This window comes from Anabas testudineus, chromosome 3 (assembly GCF_900324465.2).
Source record: "Anabas testudineus chromosome 3, fAnaTes1.2, whole genome shotgun sequence".
Lineage (NCBI taxonomy): Eukaryota > Metazoa > Chordata > Actinopteri > Anabantiformes > Anabantidae > Anabas > Anabas testudineus.
Window position 1 is genome coordinate 516038 of NC_046612.1, and position 12478 is coordinate 528515.

The window sequence follows — 12478 nt, forward strand, 5'->3', positions numbered from 1 at the left end:
ATCAGTTTGAAGACCACTCAGCCGACAGACACGCACACAGAGCCCCCCAACTTTATTTCCTGCTGTACTGATTCTGTGTGTGTCTGTTGTGTTCTAACTGACTAGATTGGTGGGTAGCACCCGATTCAGACAATGTTTTCTGCATGTTGTTGCATTTGCAAGACAACAAACCTAAACACACAAGTGGTTCTATCAAAGACCAGCTAAAGCAGAAGAAATTTAATGTTTTCAACCAGTCACCCCAACTAGTCGAGGCAGATGGCTGCCCACCCAGAGCCTGGTTCTGCTGGAGGTTTCTTCCTCTAAAGGGAGTTTTTCCTCTCCACTGTCTCATGGTGCTGCTCAGTGGGGTTGTTGGGTTTTCTATATAATTCTGTATACAGTTATATTTAGAAAGATCTTAAACCTTTAACTCTGTAATCTGTTTTTCTGTTGTGATTTGGCAAAATATAAATAAAACTGAATTGAATAGAATTGAATTTTCCAAGTTCAGACCTTAATCCTACGGGCACTCTGTGGAGGGACCCGTAGACACATCGCGCAGGAAACTGAGTTGTAGTTGTTCTCTAGGAGGAATAAGCTAAAATCCCTTCAAGATGCTTTTGACCAAATTTATTAGTTGTTGTCAGTTTGGCTTTGAAAGTTAAGCTCAGCTGAATCCCCTGGTCCCTCCCTCACCAGGACAGAAGGAGACAGGATCTGGGGGCAGTGGCCCTGTAGGACTCCTGGTCTGGAGCCAGTCAACCAAAGAGGAGGCAGGAGTGGGGAAGGATAGAAAGGGGAGGAGAGGGGGAGGGGGAGAAGAAGGAGGAGGCCGCAACCCTGGAAAACCAGATGAAAGGAGAGGGCAGGGCTGAGAGGAGGAGGAGGGGTCCTACTTCAAACACGCCGACATATTTACTGGGACGTTGTCAGAGAAAAGTTTTTTCTTCTTCAGTTCAGAACAGAAACAGACTGACGTTAAAACCAGGATGATCATCACAATCACCACAGGAGCCTTGAATGTTTCCACTGCTCCTGGTTGAATCACATTCAGCTCTTTCTCGTTTTACCTACACTGTGTGTATGTTCATCCTTCAGCGAGTTCTGTTCACATTCCACTTTGAGTAATGTGATTACAACGGTCCACAGACCGGATCTCAAGACAAGTTCTGTGAAGAACTACAACACTAATCCACAGAGATCGCCGATGGTCACATGTTCTAATACCAAAACCAACATGGACGACGACCAGATTGGACTGTGTCTGTGCAGAGACGTGACAGGACAGAAGCTTGGTAAGATCTTGGACGGACCGTGGAGCTACAGAGAGAACCAACATCAGGGTTCATCAGTCACAAATATCATAAAAGATAAATAAAATGCAGTTTCAACACTAGAATTAACACAGTAAATAACAGAAAATAAATATAATAAGCAATGTGAGAAGAAGCTGAGAAACCACACACACACACACACACACACACACAAACACACAAACACAACAGACTATGACACACACACACACACACACACACACACACACAAACAGACTATGACACACGCAGTACAAACAGGATCATAATTTGCAGGATCAGGCTAGACAACACAGGCTGCAAATCTACAGAAACTACCTTCAGGTAGTGTATTTACAGGCTAGTTACTGAAGGTCTCAGTCCTAAATTTCAAACGCTTAATAAATCTCTGAGAACAAGCCACGAAACAGAAGAGACCCGGCCCAACTTGTTCTCATCAGTAGTCATGACTAAACCTGGTGGATCAGGGTGGATTAGATCTAAAAGATGGGGATAAAGAAGAGCTTCCTCTTACTAAAAGTCTACAAGAACCATGTGGAGAAAACAACGCTGCACTGCGTCCTGTCCTGACGTTCGACTGTTGTCCAATTGTGTCCACCACCAAATATTGTCATGTGACCAGAGCTCCCGCTGATTAGGACATTAGCTAAACAGTGTAATGTGTGGTGAAGTCCAGGCTGCGCTGTCACACAGGAAGCTGAGTCAGACCACAGGAACCAGGATCGAACACAAACTGTTCTCGACTATCAGAAAACACACAGGCTCTATGTGACTGTTCTCGGCACAAACCTAACTTCGAACATACCATGTGATGTTACACAGCTACAGAGCCTGATGTGAAGCAGAAGAACAGGGCAGAGATCTCAGTGTGCAGATACGTGAAGGTACATCAGCATCAGTTCTGTTTATACTGTTTTTGACTGTCTCAGGGAGAGCAGTTAGCAGTGTGTAGAGTGTGACACCGAGTACTGAAATGTACACTCATCAGAACATCTGAGATCCAAAGTTTATAACTGATGCCATAAACTCAAAGTCAGACAGACAGCTGTATTTGTGACTTCCTCTGATGGGAAGTACAGAACATTTTAAGTGGTTCATTAGCCATTTAAGCTACAAACCAACCAAAATAAAGTGCCAGTTTTTTCACGAGCTGAAATTACTGAAGTTTATGTATCTGTAACCGGAAACGATGTAGGACCTGCAGACAGTTTGTGGACATGTCTACAAAGGTCAGACATACTATTACTCCTGAGGCTGATGGGAAGGTTTTTCTCTTCAGTTGATTTAAACATGTAGACTCCCAGTGATTCCAACCAGCCTTGTTCTCGAGGAATAACCATTCAAATGAAATAAAATAAACTCAGTGGTTTGCAGGTGTCATCATACACATACATATGGTCTTTCACAAAGCTCCAGCTCATGATCACTAATCTGTTTCTGGTCAGGTAGGTTAGAGGTCGTCTGGCTCGTTGATCTCTGTAGCTCTAATGATGCACCAAAATGATAACACTCCCCTCCTGTGTGTCACTGTAATCACCACGAAGCTGCACAGACTGACCCACTGTTCAGATCACCACTATTATACTGTACATGCAGTATCTTGTATCACACATATCGTCCTTATACCACTACACTGTGTATAACCTACTGTGGGTCTACAATGTTATTACTTCCTACTCACTGCTGTAGGTTTTACTTTCTTTGTGCTCCTGGTTACATGATACACAAACTGCACTTCACTGGATCTGCCCAGGTTCTGTGCACAGCGACAGGAAAGTCTAATCTAATCCAAAAAATGGGTTCACACCGACTTTTAGAGGGTAACAAGCCAAAAACAATTGAAATCACTGCATGGAACTGAAGCTGAACCCGACTAAGAATCAATAAACTAGGTCAAAGCAAAGTTTTTAAAGTTTTCCTCCCTCCCCACATCTAACACTGGAAAACATCGTCAAGAGGACAAACAGAGATCATAGAGTTCCAGTCAGAGTAAGACACACACACACACACACACACCGTGTGCGGAATAAAAGTTACTGTACCTCACTGTGTCCTGTTGTAGAGCTGCAGCCTGACTGAACTGAGCAGAGAGCGGCATCCGACCACACACACAGACCCCCCACCCCCACCCTGCACCTCATTCACAGGCTGAATGGCAGATGGGCGTTCCCAGGAGGAGGGAAGGGGAGTCATCACGGCAACAAAGACTTTGAGAAGGAGTGAAAGGAAGAAGGAGGGAAAACTTGGCACTGCAGTGATACCTGAACCAAACACACACACACACTCTGTTAACTCTCTGTCATGTGTGACCGTTTCACACGTATGTTTCATGTTTGCACAGTAGCCACCGTCGGTTCTGCCTGGAGGAAATCACGAACCGATGAGATTGTGCTGTTGAGGATTTTATCTGCTGACCCGGTCGTCCAAACCAAATCAAGCAATATGTCATTTGATATATGCTAGTACTCACTGCATGAAACACCGCCCTCAGAAATAAATAATGGAGAGACAGTACGTGTCCTTCAGTCGGTCTGCTCAGTCTTTCTGTTGATGATCAAACAGTTTCTTCTGAAACACTGTGACCTCACAACAATAGCAAAATCAAGATGACAGGTTCTGTAAAGGAGGACTGAATCAATGACGTTATCTCCCCCCGCCCGCCAGTGCACGGTAATGTGGACAAAGACCCCCACCTCACCCTCCCACAACAGTCAGAGTTCAGTATACAAAACAGTATTGACACGCTCTCCCCCCTCCTGGCCTTAATAGAAATTGTCAGCTTCACTGCAGGAGGATGGTATTTTTTTGTTTGTTTTTTTTTTGGGGTGGGGGGTCACATCTACACAAACATATAAATAAAGTGTTTGAGCTCAGGATATTTTCATTGTGACTGTGTTTCACAGAGAAATCGAAGATTTACACGTTTTCAATCAGTTTTTTTTTTTGTGTCAGGTTTCATCAGAAGATAAATTTTAATTCACGAAGTGAAGTAGAAAAATCCAAACACAAACTTTACAACTTAAATTTCTAAGAGCTGGAGATCAAGACTGACAAATGACAAGTAACTGTGACTCAAACAGCAAACGTCAGATCGGTTCTGATCCGATTCCTAAAGTTTATTAATGAGGGAAAAGTCTAAGAACAAGTACCTGATCCAAGAAGCGGTACAGTTGAACGGCACGCTCAATGTTCTTCCCAGTGGTTTTGACCCGCTGGGAGAAATCCTGAAGTCGAGCCCAGAACGAGTGAACTTTGACCTCATAGACTTGGAGGTCAGCTGATGAAACGTCGTCCCACCGCTCCAGACGCCCCAGTAGTTCCTGGCCTCGTTTACACTGGTCCTGCAGACAGACAGATGAACTGGGTCAGTGTGCGGTGGCTCATGTCCCGACAGGCAGAGCTGCTGCGTGACTGAGCGTCGTACGTATGCTGCTGTGAAGAACTCCCTGAAGTCCCGCTGCTTCCTGTGGAGAAGCTCCAGGGAATCGGCTGGTTCATCCAGAATCTTCAGACGGATCTCACCGACGTCGTCCAGCCAGGACCTTACCTGATCTCACACACATCACACCACAACACACACACACACACACACACACACACACACACACACACACACACACACACACACACACAGCAGTGAAGAGGGAATATAAAGGTTTCAGCTTAGTGTCTCAGGCTTTGGACTGACAGTTCAAAGACAGTGAACTTTTTTTTAACATAAACCTTAAATAACTTATAATATTTTGCTCTCTACAGAAATATATCCTCTCTAAATTATATATTATATATTAAGTTAGAAATAAAGTAAACATTAAAAGAACAAACATTCAGTCATTTTATATAAAAAATAAACTTAAATTTAAATATCCCAAAAGATTTTGCTCTACATAAAAATATATCCTGTCAAAATTATACAAATTCAAAATATGAACATACTGCATCACAAAACCTGGAAATATAAATAAAATTTGTGTTTTTCAGCAATAACAAATCAAATAATTCAGTTGTCTTTGCTCTTATGTTATTTTATCAGAGCTGCATCTTTTTTTGTCAACAGGTTCATTTATATTTGTTGTGAGGTTCTGTGTTGTGGAGATTCTCAGGATGGACTGTAGGTTCTCACCAGTGAGACGACTCCTGTGTGCTGTTTTGTTAGTCTTCATCACTGAGAACAGCTTCTCACTAAGAGTTGTGCTACCAAACATAAACAAGGTTCGAGCCTCATGTGGACGGAGCTGAGACATTTCTGCGGGAATGGAGTGAATAAACTGTGCGGGTCCTGCAGTGTCCTACTTTACCTTCAGTCATTAAACTGCAGCTCAATCAGCTCCATCTGAATATGTAGAGGTGCAGTTAACACATCGACGGTAAAATTCTTTTCTTGTTCGTCAAAGTCACCAAAGCTCCGTGAGAACTCAGTTTATCAGCAAAGTGCGTATTTGTGAACACCGTTGTGCCGATATGGTTCAACATTACTTGGCATCCTGAGAGCTAGCTTAGCTTCGCAAAAACTTGCAGCATCATAATCTACACATTGCCCTACGCCGATTACAGTAACCAGGTTTTCCATTTACATGTCACTTAAGAAAAAGGACTATAATTTACAGCTGTGTAAATGATAAAACAGTGAAGTGAAAACAGGGTCTGAACAATAGACAATCCTTGCTATTAAGGAGCAGGACGGTGAAGCTGCCAACAGACTAACATTTTTGTGGGTATGAAAACATCTGTTGAGATCTGTTCAGGTTACAGGTGCGTGTGTTTACTGAGCTCGCTCAGACTGACCTCAGAGAAGCCGTCCTCCAGGCTCCTGAAGTCCTGGATGAAGTTCAACTCCTGAGTCCTGGAGTTGGACAGAGTCACCAGGCGGTGAAGCAGCTCGTCCACCTGATCGTACAGATGTGACACAGCCTCCACCTCTGCCTGGTACTCCTCCATCATGCTGATGCAGCTTTCCTCCCTGCGGAGCCGTGATAGGGAAGCCCCGCCCTCCTGCTGCAGCTGGACCAATCGACTATCCTCGAGGATGCTACACATCACCGCCTTGTACATGGACAACAACTGCTCAGCGTCCTGGGACACAGAGAGAGGGTTGTTTTTTTGAGTAAAAACAGAGCAGCAGACATGATGGGAAAGTTGTTCTGGATACTGGTGGTGATGGTAAAAATAAAAGATATCATGACATCTGGAGAATCTCAGGTGTGTGAGCCAATGGGAAGAGAGACATGAGGTGTGTGACATTATTGTCATTTTTTTTCTTTTATATATTTAGATGTGAAGATACTCTAAATGTATACTACCACTCAAGTTTCTTTAAAAATGTATAGTCTATAAAAGGTAGTGAACAATAAAAAAAAAAAGCTACAATAAAAATGTAACAGAACAACTCACACACTTCATTATTAAACACACCCCGTGCCTCTTCAACCGTACCTCAGTATTCCGTCCAAATTTTAAATTTGAAGTGAATTTAAAATCTGACCTGATTATGAAAATGTTTTAAAAAAGAATAAAGGGAAAACATCCCCATTTGTGTGAATTGATTTGTCAGTTACCTCAGCAGCAGCAGGTAGAGGTGTGCTCTGCAAGATGTTGATGGTTTTCTGCAGCAGGTTGATGACGTCTTCACACCGACTGGTCAGCTGCTCTATTCTCTAATGGATATAAGACACAAAGTTAACTCCTGAGCAGTCCTGTGAAGCCCAACCTCACTTGTAGCACTGGAGGAAACAGCTACAATCACTTTCATTTCCATTAAATCTGTATTAACAGATTTTGACAGTTTACTTGGCAGAAGCTGTGTTAGTTTTGTTGATCATAAACAATTGAACTTTTTAAATTATTATTAAGGCCCCTTAAAGTAGTCAGTCTGAGGTGTAAAATGACATATGACAGGTGAAGCTACCTGAGTGTGTAACTGTGCACTGACCGATCTAAAGCTGAGCCAGCGGCTCTGACTGAAGCTGAAGGATCCTCCGAACTCTTCAGGAAGTTGACAGAGCTCCACGTGTTTTTGCACAGACTTCAGAGAACTCAGCACCTCCACCTGAAAAACACACACACACACACACACACTGAATCACACATCTGAATGACTGTGAACCTTCACGGTCATTTAGACTAACTCTATGTTGGTACAACGATCCGCTGTTACCTGTGCAGGTTTGTCCATACGCAGAGATGAGTCCTTGTTGACCTGTAGTAACACAGTGTGGATGGAGCCTGGCGTATTCTCCTATACACACACACACACACACACACACACACACACACACACACACACACACACACACACACACACCCACACACCCACACCCACACCCACACCCACACCCACACCCACACCCACACCCACACACACGTTTAAAGTTCTTTGGACGAATCAACAGATAAACTCATTCATTAACAGAAACTCCAGTAATAAACCATCAAACTAAACCATGAACTCTGTGCTAAGCTGAAGGGTTGTGGGACGTCACAACACGTTTCCTCATTAACGTGACCTTCATTCTGGGAAAATCTTCTTTCTACTTTAGCACTCAGTGGTGTTGCTGCTCTGAACGTTACCTAGAGGTGAATCACTTGTTGCTCGGCACAGTGGTAACTGAGGACAAACACTCGTCCTTCTACACGTATCAACAACACAAATTCAGACTTTGCAGAAGCATTGAAACTCACCTGCAGAGACCTGAGGGCAGAGAATAGGGCGGCAGCAGGAGCAGCCATTCGGGCGTCAACCAGGACCGTCAGCCCGACTGCTCGCACTTCCTCTCTGGCACACACAGGAAATGTTGTCAGAGAGAGAATACCTGTACAATTACCTGACACAGAGCTGTGGAGCAGATGGATGTGTGTACCTGAGGGTGGAGATGTAGTAGAGCAGGAGGCGGAGCAGCACAGCACTGTCACAGTCGCGGTTCGACCAGACAGAGCTGGTGGAGCAGATAGTCAGCAGAGCTCGTCCACTTCTATCTCTGGTTCCTGAAGTAGACACAGGTACATCCACTGCTGCTTTTAGTGTCACCACAAACTCAGGAAATCACAGTGCTGAGCTGGGAGAAGTGTTATTCACATTCACAACTTCCGTCTTCTGCTGATGTGTCTGATAACATCACTGTGGGCAGAGTTAATGGATCAAACTAATACTTCAGTATAACCAGGCACCTGTCTGGCTGTGTGCAGGAAGTGAACGATTGCTCTCTAACTCTTCTTCCACAGTCGTTCAGCTCAGTCTGAATCATGAGGTTTGTGTGTTTCTCACCAGGCAGGCAGACGGCTCCAGACCTCAGGAGCACACTGTAGAAGCTGGACTCAGACAACTGGTCAGACTGGGAAAGCTGTACTGGGACTGTGGGACCAGTGGACTGGTCCAGCTGTGGAGAAGGTACTTGTGGTTCGTGATGAGTGGGACCAGTAGACAGACTGAGCTCTGACTGGGCAGGAGGTGGGTCAGTGCGGAGGCCTGTGGATGGAAACCACACAAAGACAGGCCTGTGTGATTGGGACACCTGTTTTGTATGTGCCTTGTATTGAAATGTTAGGTATATTTAAGGCAGTGCTTCTCAATTATTTTCTGTTGGCTGAAAGCCATCTGTACACCATCACACCACTTCCACCTGAAGCAATGTTCTGCTGCTCTGTTAGAGTTGAGTTTAAATAAGCAAAGCTTCATAATGAAGGGTCAACTTCATGGTATTATGCCGGATCATTGCCTGGTTTCACAGTCCACACACATTACCACTATGGGAACAACTGTAACTGTTGTCCCAGGTCCTTGCTCTTTACACCGGCCTCCACCTGTTCCTGAATCTACATTTTTAAGGCTCACTGCCGAAGGTGAAGCAAAAGCCTGTGAGACAATACATCACAGCATCCAGTATGCAGGTCCACGCAGACCTTGTGTGTGCTTCTCAAGTTCGGAAACTCTATTGTCACACAACATGGCCCTCCACAGAAACCATGTTGGACCCTTAACCCCAGTCCCTCAGGATGGGGACTAAATCCAATTTCAGGAACTCCCAGGAGAGGGAGAGATTGGTCAAACAGATGTGTCTCAATACAGCAAAGACAACAACATATCAGGGATCACCTTTAGCTGCACTAGATGGTAATGTCAAGAACAACAAAGACATGAAACAGACAAACGATGAAACTAGAACCTTCTCTGAGGCTCAGGTAATGGCAGGTAAACCAGTCCACTAACTACTCTGTCAACTACCACAGGTGCTCTCAGCATGGTCGCTCAAGATCATCTGCATTTAAAGAGGAAAGTGTTAGACCAGGTGCCGCGTCAGTGGTTTTACTGAAGTAAAAGGTGGTAGCTGAGGAGGAGGAGGGAGGTGAATAAGGAGGAACAGAAGGAGGAGGTGAAACATGAGCACAGACAGAGTTGAATGGTTTGTGGGATGAAAGGCAGAAGGGAAAAAGGACTGAGGAGGAGAAACTGGTTTCTGTACCTTCAGTGTGAAGCTCTGCAGTTTGTCCTGCACCAACCTCCTTACAGCTGCACTCCTCTTCCTCCCCCTCATCATCCTCCTTCTTCCTCTCATCCTGCTTGTTCTGTCCATTTTCTGACTCATCTGATTCAGCCCAAAGTGAGTCTGGATTCATCGCTGGTGTGGGCAAAGTTGGTGAGCTGGACTCTTCAGACTCCTCAGGATGAGTTTGTAGGTTACCATTTTCAAGATAAGAGTCCCCAGAGTGTGTTTGTGATGTGTCATTTTCAGAAGAGTCCTGACAATGTTTGTTTTGTGTGTTGTTGCCAGAATAAGAGCCCACAGATTGTGCGTTTAGGCTCTTGGACTCTCCAGACTCTGGTTGTCGCCCAGTGTCTTCAGAATAAGAGCCTACAGAGAGTGATTCTAGCACATTTCTTTCAGAATAAACCTCCTCAGATTGTGTTTGTAGTGTGTTGTTTTCAGAATAAGAGTCCTGCAAATGTGAGTCAGTGTCTTCACCTACATACATTTCCTCACCTCTTCTCTCTTTCTCTGCTTCTTCTTGTCCATCTTTCCCCTTTTCTTCTTTTATCACCTTCACCTCCTCCCTTCTTTCTAGACTCTGCTGCATTATCATAACCTGAACCTCCTCTTCTACCTCCACCTCCACCGCTCCATCCTCTTCTAAATCCTCTCTGTCCTCATCCAACTCTTCCCCTTCTTCCTCTTCACTTTCATCCTCCTCACCTGTGTTTTTGTGCTGTAGTAAACCCCCATCCCTCCTACACTCTGTGTCCTCCAACTGTTCCACCTCCTCTTCCAGTTTTGCCTTCTCTACACCCTCACCAACTGTGGCATACTTCTCTATATGTCCCCCTGTTTGTTCTTCCTCCCTCTCCCCCTGTTTCACCACTTCCCCCCCTGTCAGTTCTGTGCAGTTTTTAGGTTCAGTGTTTAGCCTCAGACTCTTGGATGAATCAGTACCTTCTGTTTGCTCTTGTGACATCTGCTCCAACCAACTGCTGGAGGTTCCCACAGCTTCGGGGTAAGCCAAGGAGGAGGTGGAGGAGGTGGGGGTGAGGACGAGTCCGAAGGAGTCCTGGTTGAGGATTTCCTTAATGAGCTTGGAGCAAAGGCTGGTATTGTAACTGACCTCCACACAAGGTTCAGAGGAGTGTGTATTAGGGGTTTTAGGAGTGTGTGTAGCTACAGGAGAGTGTGTGTTGGTGTGTGGAGGTGTGTGGGCAGCGGCAGGGTGTGTGTTGGTGTGTGGAGGTGTGTCTGCAGTGGCAGGGTGTGTGTTGGTGTGTGGAGGTGTGTCTGCAGCGGCAGGGTGTGTGTTGGCGGTGCTAGTCCTGGCGCGATGCTGCAGGCTGATGGACTGCGTTAAGGAGCCTTTCTGTGGAGAGAAGCGAGGCAGCGGGAGCTCCGTCAGCTCCACATACTCCCCCTCCGAGTCCTCGCCCTCGCTGCTTGCTGGTGATTGGTCAGTTTTTGAAGAGGAAGTAAGGAGCTTTGTGTCCTGTTCTGAAGAGTCAGTGTTGCTGCACAGCTGATGTGATGGGTTAATCAACATATCTCTGTCTCTAACAGAAAGCTCTATCTCCTTCTTCAGGGAGGCCCGTGGTCGGCTGATGAACTGTGGGTAGACTACATCCTCCCAGGGGACCCTGAAGAGATCTCCATTAGATGAAAGGAGGCAGCGCTCCAGCCTGGAAGCTCCGCGCTGCTCCCTCTCTCTGTTGACAGAGTCCAGCCAGTCCATGCTGAAGAGGGACCGCAGGGCTATTTCTGACACCTCCTGCTGCTCCACATGATGACTGCCGGCTGACACGCTGCACAGAAGCAGTCGTGGAGAAGAGGTGAAGCTGGGCCTGCTGGAGGCCCTGTGTGTTGGAGAAGGAAGAGCAGCAGGAGAAACCAGCAGGTAGAAGTCTTCTGGACGGAGGAGGTGCTGGTCTAGAGGACAGAGCTGAATAACTACCTTCTCATGGAGACACAGAGGCCAGCCTTCATGACGGAACAGCAAGCCACAGTACGGTAACTGAGGAGAAGAGGACAGGTGAGGACAGCCAGGAGAGGACGGGAGAGGAGAGAAATTACTTGTTAATTAAGAAATTTCCATGCAAACTTAACTGTGTAAGGATTTAGGAAGGAAGGATTTAGTTAGACATACCAGGTATATAATTGCTGTAATTCCATGCTGGACTATAATTATTGACCCATTTCCATTCCTCTCTCATATTCTGTATATATGTTGAGTTCTCTGTATTGATGTTATTGTGTATTTATGTTGGTGTGGATCTTTCCTGGTTGTGGTTCCTTTTCTTTCTGTCTGTGTTGAGAACAGCTGTAACAAGGCAAAACAATTTCCCTCTGGGAATAATAACGTCTTTAGTTTTTTTTTTAAATCTTGAATAAGTTAAAATGCTGAACGGTTTCCACCTCAGCAGGTCCAAAACATCACTAATAAAGTAAAAGAGGAAATCACAATGCATGATTACATCTCTCCACTGCTTTCTGGATCCACAGAACACCATCGTTCCACCAAAAGCTCTTTTGGGGCTGACTAGCAAAACCACTACTGGTTTCTTTATTCCACGAATTATCCTAAAATAGGTTCACATTAGGTAAATTGTGTCTTTTATTATAGCAGTTTTTTTTTCTGGGAACCTGTTAATGAAATGAGAAAGTGAAAACCTGTAGTTTAAGAAATATCATATGACAGTAAACTCTCACTGTGGT

General features: G+C 45.1%; 1 protein-coding gene across 1 annotated transcript in view; it reads right to left on the reverse strand.

Moving 5' to 3' along the window:
• Nucleotides 1-12478, reverse strand: part of LOC113174454 (puratrophin-1-like) — a 58679-nt gene that overhangs the window by 6107 nt on the left and 40094 nt on the right. The window contains exons 4-13 of the mRNA XM_026378490.1: nt 9752-11777; nt 8557-8757; nt 8153-8276; nt 7974-8067; nt 7450-7530; nt 7225-7341; nt 6851-6949; nt 6081-6368; nt 4720-4842; nt 4445-4636 (exon numbers count right to left, since the gene is read on the reverse strand). Coding sequence (XP_026234275.1) covers nt 4445-4636; nt 4720-4842; nt 6081-6368; nt 6851-6949; nt 7225-7341; nt 7450-7530; nt 7974-8067; nt 8153-8276; nt 8557-8757; nt 9752-11777 — 3345 coding nt within the window. The remainder of the gene's footprint in view (nt 1-4444; nt 4637-4719; nt 4843-6080; nt 6369-6850; nt 6950-7224; nt 7342-7449; nt 7531-7973; nt 8068-8152; nt 8277-8556; nt 8758-9751; nt 11778-12478) is intronic.